Source organism: Falco rusticolus, chromosome 12, assembly GCF_015220075.1.
Source record: "Falco rusticolus isolate bFalRus1 chromosome 12, bFalRus1.pri, whole genome shotgun sequence".
Lineage (NCBI taxonomy): Eukaryota > Metazoa > Chordata > Aves > Falconiformes > Falconidae > Falco > Falco rusticolus.
In genome coordinates, this window is record NC_051198.1 from 7,707,554 (window position 1) to 7,729,800 (window position 22,247).

Here is a 22,247-nt window from a genome sequence, read left to right on the forward strand (position 1 = left end):
ACTTCTGATGCCAGTCATTTGTGCTGAAGTTGGAACAAGATCTAAATAAATATAACTTTCTTATTTCTGCTTCTGGTTGCTTGTGATGCTAACAAGTTTGAGCAGATATACTCAAAGTGGTGGAAATTGATTTAAATAAAAGGTTGGTGTAAAAACTAAAGGGCCAGATTTGTTTGGACTTCTACCTTCTCACCAAATCTTCCCTTGAGGGTTTGGTCTTTTTTGTTTGTCAAATAAATTTCACTTGCTCTGAAGACTGGGAACTGTTTCCCACTTAAATTGTCACTTCAGCAATTCAGTTCTATTTCTGGCCAATATATGAACTCAAGCCTCTTGAGAGGCTTGGCTTGTGTCAGAAAGAATTAATTAAAAAAAAAAAAAAAAATAAATTAAGCAATCTTTTCTCTCCTTAGTCCTTGGCTAATTATGTAGATGCCTAACAATGCAAGACTAGGTTAAGGTTTTGGCCAATATATGCTCGTAGAAGTGTTCACTTAATTTGAAGTGAATGGGTGATGCAAAAATTAAAAGTTTATCAGAATAAAGGACCTATTATAACGTTGCTTAGAAAAAAAACTTACGAAAACTAATGTATGTTGTCTTCATTCTCCCCTTGCAGCTGAGCAATTTAAGCTCCAAGTTTTAAATTTGCTGGTGTTTTTGTTCAGGTTTTTCTTCTCCCCTCTACCTGCTTCCAGGGCTAGTTCTGAATGCTGGGGCTGTTGGCAGATGGTGTTCTCGTGTGTTGTTGTATACATTGGAATAATTTTGGGTTGGAAAAATTACTGCTTCAGCAGAAGGATTGTCTTAACTGTCGTCTTTTTTTTTTAATTTGCATCCTTGTTGTTACAAAAGAAAATTATTTAACGGATCTACCTCCAAAAAACCGTGTTTGTTTATACAGGTGTTTTGTTTTTGTTTTTGTTTTTTTTTTTTTTTTTTTTAAATCACACGGAGTGTGGGCCAGGAATCCGTGCTTCATAGTAGCTTGTATTTGAAAACAAGTAAAAAGCAAGTAGTGTGATTTTACAGACATGCTGTTATCTTTGTGGGTTACCAGTGCCCTCTCGAGGTGAAACCGAAGGATGCTGCAGTCTGACAGCAATAGTGTAACTGGAACTGCTGATACCTGCTCTGGTCTTGTAAATAGTGATCTCAGACCCACATTTGTAATCCGCTTTTACTGCTTTCTTGGTTCGTAGGTGAAAACACTAAAGAAGATCTGCAAGGGAAGAAAAGTCTGGGCGAGAAAGTTTCTCTCTATAGAGGTGACATTACATTGCTTGAGGTTGATGCCATCGTTAATGCTGGTAGGTGATTAAATTTTTTACATTGTTATGATGTGAAGATCCTTTATAGCACTATGGTACAAGTTTGAACTTTGAAAAGTTGCATAAAAATGGTATGTACTGTGGAAATCTGTTTGAAACTATGTATTTTTCCCAGTTTCTTTATATTATATCTGTTCATCCTGTGTGCCTTTCCTGTGTCAAAGATTATTGTGAAACTTTAATAGTATGGTTACAGAAGAAAAAAAATATCTCTTGACTTTACTTGAGTATCTGAGACTTCACACCTGATACTGTAGAAGGTTGAGATCTAACAGTAAGTTACTGCAGATTATTCCAGTCTGTTTTTAGAAATCAAGCCGTTTGGGGCTAGGTAATGTGAAAACCTGAACAATAAGGTGATAGGAAAACTGAATTTTCGTTTCATGTGTTTGAATATTTGCTTTCTTGTAGGGAGATTTTATTTTTTGAGTTTTTGGTCGTGAACAAAAAAACCCCAAATGTACTCAATGTTCTAGTACCTCTTCTCTCTTAGTGACCATGTTTCCAGGTCTGCAACTGAGGTGAGCTGTGCATAGCATCTTCTTGTGACAGCAATGGTGGGAAATGCCTATGTAATTAATTTCTTTGTACATTAGGTTATAAGGAGCTAATTTGGTTGGGAAAGACTCTGGAAAGGTTTCCCCCTACACGCGTGCCCCAGCCAAATCTTGCCTGCATTCCCCACCCCAAAAAGAATGTGGGTGGTGTGTCCCGAGCCTGGAAATTCCCTTCCCCCTGCCGCCTAGTATTTGGCTAGCATTGTCCTCAGTTGTTAGGAGTATTGATTCATTTTCAAGAACCAATTTTTGGTGGTATCCGTTTATTGGAAGGAAACATGCTGCAGCATCTTCTCTGTGATGGAATAAAGTGCAGAGATTCCCAAGTGTGTGTTGGCCGAAGTTGATGTGTGTTTACTATAGTAAAAATCTGTGTGGAAATACTGGCTCATGTCTGTAAAGAATGCTGAAATGTTTGCTTATATGGTGTGGAGGTTGTAAATAGACTGTCCTGGATTGTTTGATTTTGTTGTTCTGCATGACTCCCCACTTTACAGTGGAGACATGCTAGTGGGTTTTGTGAAGTACAGGTGGAATCCTCAGTTATCTCAAAATGCTTTTTTGCACTCCAACAAGTAATGAGGATGGTATTTCCATGCAGAACTTTTTAATTAATCTTCTAGTTTACTGGTGCATAAAAGCCTTGCTAAATTACAGACAAACAATACAGTAGCATCTATGTAACACGATCCTCTCCTCACTGTGTTGGCGAGGCCTCTGAAGCTTTAATCTTTTAATTTTTTTTCTCCGTTATTCTTTCAAGATGACATTTCCAGTAGTGCTTTCTCTGACTTCCTTACTTTATTACTCCACCGTAAGTCAATATTAGTATGCTTCTCTCAATTTATATTTAGATTTTCTTTGTTCATATGCCTCCCTTGAATTACAGGCTGGAACCAGTTGCAGGTTAGTTTTGGAATAGGAATACTTTGCTTTTCTTGATTTAAAGGGATTTTCTCCCTTTCTTTTGAAATGTCCAAAAACCTATATGCTAGATGGCATTATCTACCTGTGAACTTGCCTGCCATCCTGGTAAGAAATACATCTATCTGAGTAGAAATCAAAAATAGAACCCCGTTAAAATCAACACATATCGATACGTAATTTAGAGGGAAAGATTAAAGGCCACTTGAAACAACACAATGTAACTGAGGTTGAAAGATGTTAAGAGGGATATAAGACTCTGTGTATCTATAAGGCTTTTGCCAAAACCAAAAAGGTTATTTCTACCGATGTCTTCTGTAAGTAAGTTAAGAAGAGTTGGATTTGGGCTTAGTGAAGATTCAGATTACAGGTTGGCAAAACAATTTACTGGAAGGGACAGTGATACTTTGCTGTATCAGGCTGATACATAGCAGCAGTCCTAAGTCAGAGCATTGAGATGGGTGGATTTTTGAGATTCTTCTAGCCCCTTCTCTGTAATCTGTTATAGTTCCCAAGGTGTGTAATGTATTAACCATTATGAGTTGTTAATATGCTTAGATTACAACACTAACCTGTAGTTGCTTTGAAAAATCAAATACTCTCTATAAGTCAATGTAGTAATTAAAATTTAAGTTAAGCCTTTGATTTGCTTACGGTTTCAGGGCTACTTTTTTTTTTCCTTTTTATAGTTAAACCTTTTAAACTTATTGTGGAGGATAGCTAGAAAGCTAAATGAGAAGGAGGATATTTGGGTTCAATATCCATATTATTTATGCAAAAAATCCAGGTGCTGCATTGAGTTTGTTTTTTTTTTTAAAATCAAACACAATTTCAGTGAAATTGTAGCATCTCATGGATGGTATCTAAAAATGTGTTTCTGCGCTCTGATGCTTTTGCAAAGAACTCCTTTGGTTTTACTCCTGCAATTAAAATCAGCCAAACCTCAAAGAGATAAAGCAAAAAGCAGTCACAGTACCAGCTTCTGTGCATAAGTTGAGTAAAATGCAGCCTGTCAAACATGGCATAGGAGACAGACTTTTTGAAGGTTAATCTGTGCAAGTTCTTTTTATAGTTAAAATATGTTGGCCTCCCCAAATGTCAATGACGGACACTCTCCCTAACCCAGGGCTTGCAACTGGCAGGAGGAAGAAACCCTCTTGAAACTTTCTGAATTTAGGAATTCTATTAACTATGTCCTTTAATAAATAGTTGAACGTGCAACAAGTCATATCCAAATTAAAGCCATAGGAAGATATTTACAGTTCGAATGTTTCATTTACATGGACATACACAAAAACCAAAGTATGCCTTAAAGGAAATAGTATGCAAATTTGGGGGCTGTGGAAGGTTTCAGGTGGTTCAAATTGTCTCCAGATTTGGATACAAACATATTTGCAAAAAATTATATTTTCTAATACTGCCTCTGAGGGGTATAGGAGATGTAAATGGACTTGGTTGATTAAGCAGGGGTGTGAGAATTATGTATGGTAACTTGTCTGTAGTGCTGATATTGTACTGTGAATTCTTCCTTTGGGCATCCAGATAACAATATGACTCAGAGTATAGCCCAGCTAATTTCTGAGCTATATTACACAAATCTATTAAATTTTGTAGTTTCCCATTTGAATTTCTCATATGTAAATGAGACAGTTAAATTGATAACTGAATTTTTTCAATAGGCTAACAAAGGTGTTAATGGTGATCTTACATAGCTATATATCAAGGTATCACTGATAAGCACCTCTACAGAAAGATCCCCTTTTCTCCTATACTTTCTCCTAAATTGAATGTTACTTACTTTTCAAAAATTTTTACAAATATTTTATACTAAAAGAGGACAACTATGGAAACAGTGGAAGTAAAAGTTCGTGTCTTTGCTCATTGTCAAAACAACCACATCAAAACAGCCACTTAGAAATCATCTGTGATTAGTGACGATCTATGTTCTGGCTTCTGAAGAGAGTGAGAGTTAACCTCAGTGCAGCGTGAAGGAGAAGGCAGCTGTAAAAGGGAGCTGATGTGCCATTTTGCTAAAATCGATGTCAATTATCTACCCCTGTAAATCTGTTAACCTTCCATAATGGTCCCCTAAATCGTCCTTGCTACTGATTACCTTGCAGGCAGGTATTAGTTTAACTGGATGTTTTGCCTAAGGTATCCTGTTATGTTAATTTCCTTTCCCCATTTTTAAAAAAAGATTCAGATAAGATTTGTACAAAAACCTTATTTCTACTCCTATATCCTTGTCTGCTCTTTTGGTATTACGCTCTAAGAATGAATGTGAACAGGCTCTCCTTGAGGCATGTACTTACTGCATAAATTCATGATAACTGACCTTTTTAACAAATTAAATAGTCCTGGATGTCACTTCGTCCTGATGCCAAAAGTGCTTCAAGCACCTGGAAGCCTGACTAACCACAGTAAGCTGACTGCCAAATAACTCATGGGAGCCGAGTTTGGGGATGTGTGTGTTCAGTGGAGGGAGAAGGGAGTTGTTTAGTCCCTTTGCCTCTTTTCTCTCTGCTCTTTTAACACAAGTTTTATTCATGCTGCAGGCATTTCCTGATAGAAGGCATTTTTGAGGTCCAAATGGACTATGTGAGAAAAATAGTTTCTGATAATACTGGAATAGTAAAGTTGCAAAATGTGTAATGCCACCCATACCGCCTCGCCAGCTCCCTTTACCATAGTATTTTTGAACTTCGTTCTCCAAGGTATGATATGGATTTAGGGAGCAAGTCTTTCTGGTGGCGGTTAATTTAGCAGCAGTCCAGAATAAGTGGTGTGTGTCCTAGGTTGTAACTCCTGAAATGCTGTTTCCCTTGGAGACTGGTTGCCTGCTGCTTCTGCTTCTTTGAAGTCTGAACTGTGTGATGTCATGTTCTCATGGCTTAGGTGGGTCTGGTGCAGTAACACTGGGCCTGACTGAAGTTTTCAGGGCCTGTTGGAAAACCAAAAAGAATTAGTCCACCAGCCACAGAGCTTATTTTGCTCACTTTTAGGCTTCTTTGAGTATGTTGTTTTTATAGAGCAGTCAACCCCAAATGCAAAAATAAGCTGTAAAAGCGTCAGTAAGTTTTGGGAAAAAAAAATTGTGCAATATTTATAGTATCAGCCAAGCAGTAAATACTAAATTTCCTCAGCATTTTTAATAAATATAGGGAAAATATGCTGCTGTTTATATTGTGTGCAGTAACTTTAAAATCTGAAGTAGATAAAGAGTTGCAATTTCGGAGTGGGTGTGATATGTGAGTCTATGTACCTGATATACCTTAAGCAGCAGTTCATCACTATTGACTTAAGGTATTCATTAATTTTTTACCTCTTGGAATCATTTCTAATCCTCCCAAATTTGGGGAGAGACTATCACTTTTTAAAGGGATTATTTTTTTCCCATATGAAAAAACCAAATGGGAAGTAAAATCTTACTCTGATAAACAGTGAAAAGAGTTAGTGAAGAAAAAAATGTCCCTTTTACTAGGCTCTGATGCTGGAATTTAGTTAAGGAACCTCATGCTGTTCAAGAAGAGGTTTCTTCTACAGGGAATCTTCAGTGAGTCATTTCAGCTGGGCATGCTGGTTTGGCAGGCATGGGTTTCTTAAACTGCCTTGGCACTTTGTGCAGCAACAGCTGAGTAGAGGTATGCAGAGCAGAGGATCTCTTGGTTGCTTTAAGAGGCAAGGGTGTTTTCACAGTGTAACAGCAGTATCTTTCTCCGGTTTTTTTTTAACTACAGAGCGCAACAGATTTTCTTCTGGATTTTTCCTAGCCTTGACCTTGAATTATAATCAGATGGTTTAATTTTGAGGCATCCCTTTTTTCTCAAGTCCAAAATGACATATCAAGGTAGAAGTACTATGTATTGAAACTGGGAGCTAAATATATTATCAGTGAATTATGCTTAAACAAGTGCGTAAGTATAGATAGTGGCTGAACTATGCCTTTCCACATAAACAGCTTGTTAATGTGCAATCAGTCACTGCAGTTGCCTTGAACTTGGTGCTTAATGAACAGGTGGGGAAAAAGGATGGATTCTAATCTGGAGTAGAACTGACATCAGGCAATTTCACTGATTGCTAATCCATTTCATTTGGCAACTTAATTTATCACACAAAATTTTAGTCTTGTAGCTTCTGAAGTAGAAATTACTTCAGAAGTGGCCTGTCTGAATATCATGAAGGTATTAGTCAGTCGCTGGGCCTGAACTGTAGTATTGTGTATATGCTTACTCTCCCCCTTTTTATTTTATGGTGACCAGTAGTTCTCACTCTGGAACTTATTTGAAATTATTGTTCAACTCTTCACTATAGAAATAAGTCCCTGAACTCAAATGTTCCTGCTATTGAAAGTGGAATCAACAAAATCTAAAATGTGGCCTTAAGTTGCTTACAGGATTTTTACATGGGATGTTTGCATATTTATTAGCATTGTTTTTGTTGTTCCCACCCAAGCTGAGCTAAACACAAATGGTTGCTTATACTGGGAGCTTCTTAGTGAGTTTGATGTCTAGTAGCATGTTTTGTAAGCATGTTTTAAATGCTTTATATCCACTGTACAGATGAGGCAACTGAAAACTTACTGAAATCTCCTGCATGGCATCATCTGGCATCTGCCTATGTAATTTACACTGTTGTAATTTCCTCCAGGAATAGAACCAATAATGCTAACAAATTCTTGTTAATTTGGTTTTCATCTTTCGTGTGAGCAGACTGTGGTGCTAATCAAAGGTTTCTCAAGTTAATTTACAGTTGGTGCAATTACACGTGTGTAAAACCCCAGACTAATTAATATATAGTCCCCACTTATTCATTAGAAAAGTCAATGTTAATAGTAGAGAGAATCAGTCATTCTCAATCATGACATCTGTGTGTGAGTTTATTACTGCTTTCTGTGGATAATGTTTTAAGTGTGGCTGGTGAGTAGTAGGCATGGTTAAACTTGCCCTCTTCTTTTGGTGTAAATAGATTTCAGTGTTTCCTTTAAGTGTGATACTCATTTGGATGAAAACTAAAAATCTGTGTAAAGTGACAGTGATAAAGAGAATGAAAGCAAAGAAAAGTACAGCTAGAGGTGCAGTTTAATTTAGGTGGGTTACTTCAGCTGCTGTCTCAGTCAAACACTGTTCTGTCTAAGGATGTGGCAAAAGCTTAAGACTGAGGAGACAAGCTCAGCATTGTACTGCAGCAAGGATGGTCACAATATACTTTGAAAATATCCCGGGTATAATTAGTATAACTCAAAACTTAAGAACAAAAAAAGAAAGGATTGGCAGTGCTGCAAACACGTGGCAAGAATGATTTTTTTTTTTTTTCCTTGTTCTGGGGTGCTTTGGGGGGGGGGGGGGGAAGTAATTGCAGTGAAATGTTTTCAGTATGCCAGTATATTCCTCCTGTGTGCTTACAGCTGTGTCGCTTAGCTGACAGAGGTGGCTTCTGGGGGGGTCTGTGCCTCTGACATGGACCTGGGCATTATCCTGCCAAACCACGTGTGGTGTCTGTGAGCAGAGTCTCAGGTGATGGAATGAAGACCTAAACCTTGCATGCCTACAAGAAAAGCTTTGCTGATCAACCAGCTATATGGCCAGATACTGCAAACAGACAGGCACTTCATGTTAACGTGATGTGAGTGTTCAGTGACTTACTGAGAGGCCATAAAAAAACCAAAAAACAGTAGAGATGAAAATACACTTTCCATTGGAACAACGCACTCAAAAGGCTCCTTAAAATAACAGATTGTGGACTGAGGCACCAGACACACAGCAAGTTGAGGTTCAGAGCAATGCTGTTTAAATTCCCATGTTATTCTATGCTGGCACAGAAGTCTTGAGTAGAATGGAGATGAGGGTGCAGGATACCCAAGGATCTAATATATAAACATCCAAACCATGTTGCCCAGAGAAGTTGTGGATACCCTATCAGTGTTCAAGGCCAGGTTGGATGGGGCTTTGAGCAGCCTGATGTAGTGAAAGATGTCCCTGACCACATCAGGGTGGTTGAACTAGATGATCTCTGAAGGTCCCTTTCAATCAAAACCATTCTGTGATTCTTTGAAATACCCTGGCACAGAGTTAGATGGCCAGCTATCTCCTCTGACTGGATTCAACAGTCTGTTAGTATTCTAAACATCTAACATAAAATGGGCAAGGCAGACATTTTAGTACCTAATCTAACTAGGTGGTCTATGGTACGTGGATTTAACAATCTGATCGTCAGTGTTGATGCTTTCAGGCCACGGTCTGTTTTACCTAGACCAGTATGTTCTCCTTACTACTTTGTGCATCCATTATTGAACCCATTTATTGTCTGATTATTTCTTGGCTCCCTGGGGCAATAATTGTCTACATAAGCCATGTGTTCCTGACATTTTTGTTCATGAAAAAAAAAAACCACCACACCTGCTCAGGAGCTTTATGGACACAAATAAAACATTTCAAGTAACTTTGACACTGTGGAGAAAGAATGGGTGAGAGTGGAGGGTGCTACTTGCATCATTTGTGACTCGTCAGGTTTAGAAATAACTTATTGTATCAGAGTTTGTGCTTGGCCACTCAAACTTAACACATTTTATTTCCGTAAAAGCAGGACTGTATGCGTTGCGAGCGGGGCAGCTGGAGCTGTGGGCTCTGCTGGTGATACAGGTTTCTAGTAGTATTCGGTAATTAAGGGAAATAGTAACAGGCTGTGAAATGTTAGACCTTTCACTATATCATCTTCTCTTTTAGCTTTTCTGCCCTCTGACACTGTTTTATTTTATCCTTTGTGCTTTGAGGGGGTGGTAACTTAAAATCTTAAAATCCTTGTTTCCCTTAGTAGAACTTTTTTCCTGTACTCCAGGACTGTAACGTGGACTTTTGTAGCCATCTGACCAATGCGGTTATTAAGCCTTCATGCCACGGTTACCCTGGACCTTTTCTGTGTGTGCTTTTTCTAGAGAAAACTGGCAACGTACAGGCAAAACACCTGCAAAGCTGGATTTCTCTTTAACAGTTTTTAATTTCCTGCAGGGGAGAAGAGCAGGGTGGTGTGGTATGCCGTGGACGCGTTCTGACGGCAGATGGCAATAGTGCCACTCCTACTGTCAAACCGCTTTTTGCCTTCATTTTCCTGGACATAAAATCAGTAATGCCTTAAGCAGAGGAAACAAAATGCATGTATTCTAGGACTGCTTCTTGGATAGGCCATCGATACGGCTTGTACTTATTAAATGCCTACTCCATTTCATTATGCGTATTTAGTGCGTGTTTGAAATAGAACAGGAGACAGACGTGGTTTGGAAGAACTGTAAGCATCTGTTTTACTTCAGAGAGGAAAATATTTAGGAAGGACCTTGCTATCAGCCTGTCTCATCCTACATTTGACAGTACAGCTGTCGTCTTGAGTGTGCTGATGGAGCAGTGTGGTGTAAGAAACTACTCAAGGTCGTCTTGAACAATTATGCTTCGTTTCATAATATTAAATCCACTTTTAATCAGGACTTGTGGGGGATTATCCAAAGGATTGTGGGGTTTTTAAGCCAATAGTTGCAGCAGTGTGTTCTCAGTGAAGATAGGCATGCAACATGGTGTTTTTTCAAGCTTTTGCATTTAAAAAAACAAACCAGTCAAGTGTCTAGTAATTGCAAAGTGTTAGGACACAAAAGAGAAGATTTCTTTGAAGTCTCCTCTCTCTGCAATACTTACAAAATCTTGGCAGCAGGTTGTCAGGTAGTAGGCTGATATTACCCATGTAGTGTTAATATTGCCCCTTCATACTTCTCTGTCCAAATGTATGTTTGCTCTTTCCTACCTGTGTGTTGTAACTATAAACACATGGGCATGGACTAAGTTGTTCTGGATTTGTACGGATATTAGCTCAGGGAGACCTCAGTGTAAGTAATACAGCAAGGTTAGCATGGGAATTAGTATTTCTAGGTGTAATGTAATCCAGTTAAACATATGCCATAAAGTTTTGAATAGAGGAAGGTCTACTTTGGAACAAGTAAGCTTTAGGTTTATCTCATCTAACTTACTAGATGCAGAAAATGGGATACCTACTCACCTAAATGGTAATGAGAGTTGATGTTCAAAAATGCTGTTGTGTAGCAGTCTGGCTAACCCCATCTGTCTCCCCTTCCTTCTCCTTTGGCAGCAGGCATTGCTTTTGCTTAAATCTCTCAGATGCTGAGTAGGAGACTGATTCTGTGTCTTCCACCCTTCGTTACAATTTCAGATTTGCCTAGTGTTTTGCCAGTTGCTACAGATTTTGGGGAAGCTTTTCAGAAATGTTAGTCACTTGAAATACAGTTTAGATTACTTGTTACATAATTATGGACTGTGAAATGTGGTTTAGGTTTTGTTTTGACCTATGGCTGTTAGAAGCTGACTTTTCTGACAATAGGAAAACATTTCTGTTGCAAAACCAGAAGTTCCTTTCTTTAGGAATTCAGGATGTGTCTCGCTTAAAAATTAGTGTTAAAGGTACATCTTGGCTTTAAAAATCTGGACTCCACACCCCTTTGTGTGACCTGCTGTCACAGTCACGAAAATTAGTAATGGCAGCAAAATATACATCAAAGCACAGTGGAGGCTTGCGAAAGTGGTATTTGCTTGTTAATCCAAGCACAATGGTAAGTGTTGTTTGCATCATGTGCAAGTAATAGACACTTGTATGTTTATGTGCCGTCATTCAGCGTTGTTTCTGAAACACACTGTGTTGTTGGGTTGTATGTGGGAATTAATTCTAGTACTGAAGAGGCTGCAAAGCCCTATATGCTGCCTTCACAACAGTGGAGTGATGAGCTACCACTGCGCCCGTATATCTTTGATTCACTGAGAGGCGACAAGAACGTTCAAGATTCATTTTTATATCTCCTGCCTGATGGTCACTTGCACAGTGTGCTTGAATAGCCAAGAGGAGAGATGGGTGGTACCGTTCCTTTCTCCTTTGGGGTACCCTGTCCCAAATACTGGCCCCATGGCTGCAGAGGAGCTATGTGGAGCTTTGCAGCTTCTCCCCTGAGCTGTGCTGGAGGGCAGGCAGTCTCATAAAGAAGAGATTACTTGGCCCTTGTAGGAGCTGTGTTGTCATGGCCCTTGTTCTCAGATGGTTTCAGCAGTGATGCCTTGAAGCCTGGGGCTTTTATTACTATTTGTGCTTGAGTAGTTGAACTTTGTGGAAAAACACTGATTCAGAAAACTTTTAGGATTACTGCCGCTTCTCAATTTTGGCACTTGGGTGTCTACACTGCAGTAGCTTTAATCTGGTGCAGAACATGAATCACTTAAGTATGTTTCTGTAGCACCTTCGTTTTATGCTATAAAGTTAGCTCCTGTAGAGTAATAAGTGGCAATAGTTAATACCTGGTATGCCTAGTTGTAGGTTGTCTAAAAAAGATAGTTCTACCAGCTGTATTTGATTTGTATTTAGATTGTTTTGCATTGCAAATCCACGTTAGAAATGCTTTTAAATTTAAAGTGTGAACCATATTGCTTTTGCAAGAGAATGGTACTCCTGTGTCATGTGAAATAATTTCTTGTTTAAGAAAGAGATGGTACTGCTTTCAACTCTATCAACCCAGGTTATAGAGGAAGTCTTCACAGTGACTTGATATGCTAGATAATATTAACTGGCAACCTGCTTCCTTTTGATTTCTAAGAATTTGTGGTGTATAGCTTACTTTAGAGAAACTCTGTGTTTTTATCCCGTTTCACTCTTCTTGGAGGTGTTTGCATTGAGCAGTGTGGTCCAGGTCACTACTTGACTAGTTCTGAATATCTTCAAATCTGAGTCCTGATATTACTCTTTGTGAAATGAAAATGAAATTTTACAATGACTTCCAGAATAGTCAGTCAGTGAAAAAAGGTGGATTTTACCTGCAGAGCTCACTAAACTGTATTGGGAAAAGTATCAGAAATCCAGAATTTATGCATAGCTTCTTATTTCTGAGATTCTGTGACAATTTTCATTTTAGCTTGTCCATTACCTTAAAAAAAATAGAACAACTGAATCTATCCGGGGGGAAGGGTGGACCAGAACAAATACAGCAGTTCTTAGTTTTCCTTTGATCCCTTGGATGAAGGCATCTCCAAATGCTGGAGGCCAGATGATTTTTGCCTTGTGTAACAGCAGAGCTTTGCCTACCAGCAGTTCTAATCTTGGCCATGACCCAGCTAATTATAGTTTCTTTTTTCTTTTTTTCTTTTTTTTTTTTTTTTCTCACTACTGAATGACAAACCCCAGCATTTCGGAGAGCTAAGTGATCAGCATCACGGTTGCTGCACCACAGAGTGATTTCTTGACTTTGCACCTCCTTTCTGGCAAAACCGAACCTGCTTGGGAGGCCCAAACTTGGTGTTTTTGTAGGGCTTAGAGCCCAAAGGCTCTTTAGGTCTGGAGTTTACAGCTTGTGAGGCTGCAGCCCTAGTTCAGACTAGTCCCCAGCACCACTCATGGATTAGATTAACATAAAAACTGTTTCTTAAACTCAGAGAGAGTCCCCTGACAGATGGCACAAGGGTTGTTTTCAGATGGGAGTATTTCTCTCCGTTATATACTCTTATCAAAGACACAATGTAAGGTTTCAGATCCCTACTTTTTTTTCTTAGTGCCTGTGTCCCAGGGGTTGAGCTACATCTGGCTGCTTCTCTTCATCCATGTTGGCACAGTCAGACTGAAAGCAGGACTTGAGCCAGAAGTGCAGCTTAGCAGTATCTCTGTTGCCTTCCCATTCTCTCCCATGCTCTAGTGCTAGTGCCCAATAGAGCAGCTTGTGTTGATTGCAGTCTTGCTTTCTACCCTTTCCACCTTATCCTTCTTGGGGAGGAGGATGTGAGAGGGGAAGCACATCTCCGTAGAAAGGCCCCTGTGAGCTTTTATCAGATGCAGCCTCATAACTGCAAATTGGTGTCTCAAATCGTGAGCTTCAACCTTTGGTTTCAGCAGCCATGGACACCAGCAGCCAGGGAAGCTGTGCTGATGTGTTTAAAACCACTTTATCTTATTTGGGCCAGTGCTAATCGCCCAGGAAAGCCAAGTTTTGTTCTTATTTCTTGTTGGCCTCTTTTAGATATCCAAGGCTGTTCTGCTTTGCCTGGGGGTGAGAGTGAGACGGATGGCTCTTTGGTGTCTTTGCTATAGGCACCATGCCTCAGGAGTCTCCCCTGAGTGCTGCTAGAGTCACTTCATATTTCATAATCTCCTGCTGACAATTAAGTCAATTTGCTGGTGCAGGCATGATGGAGCTAAGCTAGGACATGTTCCTTTTTTAGCCAAGATACGGAGTGAGAAGCCTACTCTTCTGCTTTGAACGAATTGCAAACCTGTTCCTGGCTTGGAATGTGGATTAGATTTCCCAGTCGCATTGCCACCCTTGCTGGACTTACTCATGAATTAATTTTCCTTTTTTTTTGTTTAAGGTGAGGAGGAATCAAGGCAAGCATGCATTGAGTTTGATGAAGAAGATGATAAAATATCACTTCTCAGCAGGAAAGGATCCAGCCCTGAGCTGGGGGGCCGGGAGTTCTAGCTAAGGACCTGCTTGTGGGAGTGGGGGAAGGGCATGGCCTCGAGATCCAGGGCTTTAGGAAAAGGGGACAGGCACTTCGGATCTGTGCAAATTAAGTAGTTTCTCTCTTGCCCAACATGGTCTCTAACTGGATTAAGGGATTGTTCTTAAAATTCCCTGGCCAAATGCAACATTCCTCTTGCTAGACATTCCTCTTGCTAGACATATTGCTTTGGCTTTGATTTTTTTTTTTTTTTTTTTTTTGTTTTTGTTCAACAACACTATGTTACATAGTCTTGCTAAATACATTATTTGGTTCATATTTTCCTGTTCTACTTTGGGTCTAATTTTTCTCCAATCCTGGCACGAATACAGTGCTGCAAATTTGGAGTTAGTCTGGTGAAACAGAGGATGATTTAATATTAAGAATGGGGATTTTGGGTTCTTTCTGGTTGTGGTGAAATCGGTTTATGAATTAGCTTACATTTCCTCACTTGGGGTTCTGATGTTCTTTAGACACAGGATCTTTCTAGTTGATGTTTATACTTTTTTAACTTAGTAATTCTCAGTGCCTATACTGCAACATGTAATATGTGTGTGCATTTGCACTCTTTGCATTTTGATTTTTTTAAAAATTTAATTTAGCTGCAGTTTTAAGTGTTTCTTCCAGACTAGCTAAGTAAATAGTCTGCACCATCAGCAGTCTGCTTGGCATTGTACAAATATTGAAGCTAAATCCTGTATAATTAGTGAGAATGAAGCGGTTTACGTTATGATCCTGAATTCTGTTCCCTTGCAGTATACCTCTTATGAGTGCATATAATTAATCTATGAATTGGGGAAGAAAGAAAATGTGCATATAAACTGGAAATAAAATCAACTGCTGAACTAGGCCTTAATTCATCTTCTGTATAAACTGGTCCAGGTATCCCTCAGTGGGCTAATTCTTAGCAAGATTGAGGTTACATGTATTAATAAAACTTGAGGTTTATTGTTTATTCAGTTTATATGTACAGAAAAACTTCAGTGGTGCATATGTGAAAGTAAGTACTGTTATACTATGGAAGTTTCTTTCAATTATATTTTCTTTTAAAGGCTTTTTTCTTTTTCTGAAGAGTATCATAACGTAATTTCCTGCAATGTAACATTCATGCATGTGTGAAGGTAGCTGATGGGAGAAGGGTATGGAAAGATGTTGTTAGGAGAGATAGTTTATGGATTTTGTTTGTGGGTTTTTGTTTTTTTTTTTAATACTGATGCAACTGGTGGCTCACTTTTCTTGTTTCCTTCTGAAAACCTTGCTGGGAGAAGCTAATGTGTTAACGGATATAGGTTTTCTGTTGCCAAGTTATGTGAACTATTCACCTTAAGAATTAGAAACCTGAATCTGGTACTTCCAAAGCATCTTTCTTCTCCTTTGTCCAAAATGTTTGCTTTTTGGAATGCATGGGTAACTCTTTGGTACTAACACATTATTCTTCTGAAGTTTAACACCTGTATTGTATACAATAGCTTGCAAGTTTTATGAAAATGTTGATTTTAAATAAGGCAGTTGTGTCACTGGATAGATTTGAGTTTAAGCCTTGAACCTGGAAAAAGCCGTACAAGTTCTTGAATTCTAGTGTAGGCATAGTCACGTTCAGTTTGGAAGGATTGTTCATACATAATTAAAGGACATGCTCAAGTCTTGAAAAATGATGTATTAAAGGGCTATTTCTTATTGAAGTCGTGTCGTGTCCGTCCCCCCCGTTCCCCCCCCCCTTAATAAAAAGGTACTGTCTTTTTTTCTCTTTAAAAGCTGCTCTCTAATCACTGCAGTTCATTATTTCAGCTTCAAAGTGTAGTCTGTACAGAGAGGCAATGAGGTGTATCCACATCTAGAAATTAAGCAATAATCATGTAGTTTAGTGTTTCAACAGGCTTTGTTCATTAGTAAGTACAATGATCCATTGTAAGTACTTGCTGTAGTCATGATGTTCTTAACAGTCTGAAACTTAAACTCTCCAGAATGATTTTTAAACATATATTCCTCACTGAAGTCATAACACCAGGTGTACCAGATGCCCTGCCGTGTGCCTGGGTGTAATGGTAACTGTTCTGCAGAGTCATTATGAGAAGAATAGCAGAAGTTGTGTGTTCGTGTGTAATGTGCGTATGCATATATAAGTGGCTTTGGATTTACCAATAATTCATGCTTGCACTAAGAGCAAGAACAACAACTGTAGACATGGCTGAATGATTGGGAAAGCTTCTTCAAAGAAAACATGTTTGAAGAAATTGAAGCAAGAGAAGGAGAGACAAAGGCACAGCAAACAAAGGAAAACAGAGAAAAGGAAGAAATAGAACAAGTGCTGCAAATTAGTGGGAGAAGGAAATTTGCACTGAAATACAGGTGGGCCCCATACAGAAGAAATTGTTAGTGGCTTTGAATTATTGAAGCTTATCTTGCAGCTTCATGGACCCCACTCTTAATGATTAAGACAACGCCTACAAATTGTGAAGTTTGTTCAATAAGACTGTAGGATGTGAAGAAATGGATGCTTTTAACTTGAGAAGATGAGGAAATGTTTTAGATGTGCTAAAGGAGAGAGTGGGAGAGGGTCACTTGACCAGGGTGTTGTGAGTTGGGGCTGTAATTATGCAGCAACTTGGAAGCTACTCAGCAATAAGAGACATGAGCAATTGACACTGAATGGGGGGGTATGTCTGTGTGCTTGAACTTCTACCTGGCGAACTACCAACCCAGGGCTGTCCTGGGCAAGCGCACAAAAATATCAGTGACATGTCTTTCACCTTTCCAATCTTAGTGAAGCAATTCAGCTTGTGACCATACTTAAAGAGTTTTTGTTGATAGTATGTGCAAGGTAATTGTGAAATGTTGAAGTGGGGCGGGGGCGGGGTGGGGGAGAGAAGTAGCCTGTGGTTTTAGTTCACTTTGGTTTTGCCGGCTGACTGCTACAGCAGTACAGTAGACTGCTACTAACCACCTGTTAAAAAGCTGCTGATTTTCAGTTATATTTTATAGTGCAGACTGTACTCGTAGCCTAGAAACTGTGCAAGAAGATGCCGTGGTGTGCAAAGATTTCTTGAACCTGAGGGTTTTGTGGGGGGAGTGTCCTGGTGCAGTCCTGCAGGGGCTCATACGCTGCACATGCTGCTGTGGCTTCTGCACCCAGGTACCGCACTGCTGTCAGCTGCACGTGTGTTCTCGGCCAGCAAGACAAAGTGCAAAGCCATACCTTGCAAATGATTAACTATCAGCGCTTAAATCTGATCCAAAGAAATGGCAAGCTGTATAATAACCACAGCTGCCTTCACGTTATACGGAGAGCAAAAGGTTGGTGATCCCAGACCAACGCTGGTCTATCCTTTGCCTCCTAACAAGCACCAAATGTTTTATAAATGGAGGCAGGGTTCAAATCACTGCTCTTTAGTTTTTTTTCTGGTGAGTGCAGTGCTGGATTTATGTAGTTCTCGTGGAGGCTTTGGGTCGCTAGAGTGTGCTGCAAGCCCAGCCCTGTGTGGCCGGGGCTGGCTGCCAGCTCACCCCACTGCTTTCCCTGCTGCTGGGCCACCCTGAATTTTTCATCACTTTGCTTTGCTGTCGCCTGGGCAACTTGAGCGATTTCCCCTGCTATTTTCTGTGTGTTGCACCCTGCTTGCTTGCCAATGAATGACCTGGTGGCTTGTTAGCTTGGTACCTGGGTGCCCCAGGAGAGCATCGTGTCATTAAGCCTTAGAACGTCCCTACGGCAGCCTTTATTTTGCAGAATAAGGAGCCCATACGAGGTTGCCACGCTGATGGCTTATAAAGAGTTGGTATCAACAGCATTTAATTAAATCGTTTATAAGCACTGTGTAGTAATGTTTATGGAGTTGGGCTTTTGAGCTTTGTGCTGGTGAATGTGGGGAAGAAAATGCAGACCTGCTGTGTAGGGCTGTGTATGGAAGAAAGCACGTGGTGTGTACAGTGCTCGGGAAATGTATTCATTTTCTTTATCAAAAAGTTTTAGTTCTGCCTTTTTAGAATAAGTGTGGTCTGTTTTCCATGTTCCTGCAAGTTATTCTTTGATAGAGATGCACAAATTGAAAGTAGTACACTTTTTTTTTTTTTTGCTATTCGGTGATTTTCTGCTTGGTCAGGAAAACTTTGTGCAGTTGAGTTCTTTTCATATTTTTGGTGAAGGCTGAGGCAGTCTGGATGTCTAGCTTGAGGACAAATCCAAAAATGTAGAAATGTAATTAAAAGATTTTTTATTACTTCTGCTGTCCTGTCTTATTTTAATTAAGTTCATCCTCTGATGAAAATTGCTCTCTGAAATATAGTGGGAAATCCATAATGTCTTCTCTTCTTCTTGGATGAAGATCACGGCTGACAATTCTCCTCTGCGGGCATACTGTGCGTTTATGCCGTGAGAATAAAAGCTCAGCTGTGCAGGGAGCAATTCTCATAGGAACGGGCCTTCATATAGAAATGAAGGACAATTGCCTTCTATCTGAAGTGTGAGATTAACCTGTCTTCCATGGAAGAAAATGTGTATTTTTAAAGTTGTAACTTTCCGAAACCAAAACCCTGCTAAGAAAAAGCACCGTTACGTATACGCTTCTATACCTGTATGTTCTGCAAAGAATGCAACAAATGATAAGCTTCTAGTATGTTTAATGTTCTACTGGAAGGCAGTCTAATACAAGGGCAAAGTCTATCAGAGCACCCCCATATATGCAGCAGCATTACCAGCAGTTACTAACATCAGGCTACTGTCAGGGCAACCTCTTCATTTCACTTGCAGCTGTGTGGCTGTTGCATGCTCCAGTATTAGTCTTGTAACTCATTCTGCAAAGTGGGCAGGTCATTTTGTGCAATTCAACAGAAAACTGCAGGAAATACGAGCATGGGTTATGATAGCTAGGAAAAATACTCTGCTGAAGGGTCCCCTTTCCTGCCCTCCCTGATAACTTTGACTTTATGCATAAATAGGTTGTCCAGCTATTTTCTGTGCCTGTTGAGAAAGCGGATGAAGCAGCCAGATCAGACTGGCAGAATCTTTAAGTGGTGTTAGTGTTTTATGGCAATGTGATAATGTTATTTAATCTGGAAATAGTTACGGCTGCTAATATGTCTGGAATTTGTGCCAGATGGTCATTTGCTTGTCTAGAATGATACAAGCTAAACCTGTGGGGAAAAAAAAAAACCCTAACCCTACAAACAGGTCTAACGGCTTCACTGTGCGTAGAATGTGTGGAGCTGTTTTGTCCGGTGTCTTTAATTGAACGTGATGAGTATAGGTTTGGTACACCAACTTTCTAAAACTAAAAGTTCTCTTTTCAGGCCAGTAAGGGATGAATGCTTCTTGTTAATTTTTGCTTCACTAATGTGAGAAATGATTATTTTTTTTTTTTTTTTTTTTACTATGTTTGAGCTATATGTTAAGGTTGTAAATTTCCTTGGAAAGCTAGCAAATGGAACATGTCTATGAAGAGATTAAAGTAATTATACTGCAATGCTCCACTAGCAAAGAGAGCAGTCTGGGATAAAATTATTTGGAGAGATGCCAAAGCCAAGTTTGGTTCCATTTTAAGCTAAAACTAATTAAAGTTGTCAGGTCTTACAGTGGTCAAAGGTTGCTTAGCTGCTACTTGAAATAAATGAATCTTTTCCTTAATCAGTAAAGCTAACAGCTATGTGTTTGCAGCTGTCTTAATAATAAAAAGAGCTCCATGAACCTTCTAGTTCTTGGATGTACATTTACCTTTGCATATATCTATTTTAGCCTGTCAGGTGGTATATTCTGGTCACAATATGGAGTTACCTGTCTCATCAGCTGTATCTATTAGTCTGTTTGTGTATGTCTGCCTTCTACTTTTTTTTATTTCATTTGTGGGGAGGAATTCTTATGAAGAAACTTCATCAGGAGGTTGCTCTAAGACTATCTGTTTTAGAAAAGCTGCCTTAGGTCATTCTATGTATTTAAAACAGCTGTACAAGATTCAGGAGGAAAAAATACAGGTTCCTAGAATGTAAAGTCTGATAGAATATTAGATTTTCTAAAATATTCTTGATTTTTCAAATGTCATATTCCAAATACATTGGACCTCAGAAATTCTGTGAATGAGCTGTTGGTCATGAAGATAGTAATGAGTTTGCTAAGTTTTAAGTGACATAATCATCTTGAAACTCTGGATTTTATTTTTTTTAAACTATGATAAATGCATTCTTATAGATATGTAATAATTCAAAATATGCTTATGGCACTTTCAAGAATGGAGAGCCTATACTTGCTGTCAGTAGTAGGTTTTCCTGAGAATCTGTGTAGGGGATAACACTATATATAAATGAGGATACATCATATATATGTGCCTGAATATCTTAAATGGTTAAAAAGAATGGAGTTGGGATTACTGAATTTTTTGGTATCGCATGTGCATTGATGTGAAAGTAGGTGTGTGTATATACTCACGATCTCATCTCAGTGTGTTAAAACTGAATTTTTGGAATCTTGTGTTTTGTAGTTCAGAGGTGGAAAGTTTGAAAATGTGTTTTCCAGTGTCAATTTTGCTGCATTTACATACCTAATTCTGGCTTTTTCTGACACAAAACAGCATGAACATTTGGAAGCTGCTTCAGTTACACATCCATGTGTGCTGGAAAAAACATAGCCAACCAGGTCCTTATTTCATGATTATTTTTTTTTTTATGGAGGAGATGTAAAATTTAAGCAGTGGTAGTTTGTTGTTTGTTTGTGTGTGTATGGGTTTTTTTTTTTTTTTTCTTTCTTTCTTTCATTGTAGTAGGGCTCAGAAATGCTCCTGGGCCAATATCTGGGTGAGATTTATGTTTTTGCCTGAAGAACTATCTAGAAGTAAATTTGTTTACATTACTTATTAGTCCAAATGTTTTCCCTCCAAAATGAAAAACAAAAAAACCATGTTGATAATTGAAAAAAATTTAAAGTTTTATTATTAAATTGGCTGAATCTGTTTGTACATGGTGAGGAAAAAGATCTGAGAAAACACGGAATAAAGAGGCTGATACCAGCCAGAGCTACCTGCTGAAATACTGGATGTATTTCACTTATATATACCACACACTTATAAGGAATAAACTTTTACCTCTAAAGTTTCAACTAGCTCTACTGTAGACTTAACATAAAATTTAGATGTCAGGTTTGACTGGCTAAATTCCAACTGGGATAATTAATAATTTGCCCTTGCAAATTCATTTGGGTTTTTTTATTCTTCCCTTTTTATTTCACCTGAGTGGCTTTGAAGTGGTACTTCTAGGTATGCTCTGTGTGTGTCTATACATATATTTATATATTACTATGTGATATTCATGTACAGTGAATATAATGAGGACCATTGAGGGGATGGGTTTGAAAGCATGAGTTGGGGTTGCATGTCAGTTGTCTTTCTGTACTTTTTGATGTCTCAACCCTGATATTTCATTAAAGATACTGAGTTAAATTGACTTTGTGAGTTAGTCTTGAGAAGTAAAAGAATAAAAAAGTAAAAGGATATTGCAGGTTGCAGAGAGGTGTTTTTATGGCTATTAACTATGTTGCCAAGATATTTTTCATATATGAAAATAGTAAATAGGTGAGATCAAACAGGTTGTGTAAGACTTGCTTTGACTTTGTAGCGTCTATGTATAATTTTAGTAATGAAGTTTAAGCACAATTATGAAAGAACACTGTTTCCTTTCCTGTGAATTTTTGTTGTTGTAGAGCTTACCCTTACAGCAAGTTCATATAGCTGTAACTGTTCACAACAAGCTTTCAACAGCAACTACACAGAGGGGACTTATTTAACCAGACTTGAATGGCAATTTGAAGCGACACTAACGAATCCCGTGGGATCTCGAGAGCTTGTAGATAGAGCAGGTGCTCGCTAAGCTGGGGTTTAGCAATTTGTTTCCTCAAACTGTGAGGAAGGCAACCCATCTGACCAGGATAT

The 22,247-nt window shown here is 38.9% G+C and overlaps 1 protein-coding gene across 2 annotated transcripts in view; it reads left to right on the top strand.

Annotated features, from left to right (window-relative positions):
- Positions 1-22,247, top strand: part of MACROD2 (mono-ADP ribosylhydrolase 2) — an 892,536-nt gene that overhangs the window by 23,864 nt on the left and 846,425 nt on the right. For both annotated transcript variants that reach the window (XM_037406063.1, XM_037406064.1), the window contains exon 3: positions 1,203-1,310. In XM_037406063.1, coding sequence (XP_037261960.1) covers positions 1,203-1,310 — 108 coding nt within the window. The remainder of the gene's footprint in view (positions 1-1,202; positions 1,311-22,247) is intronic.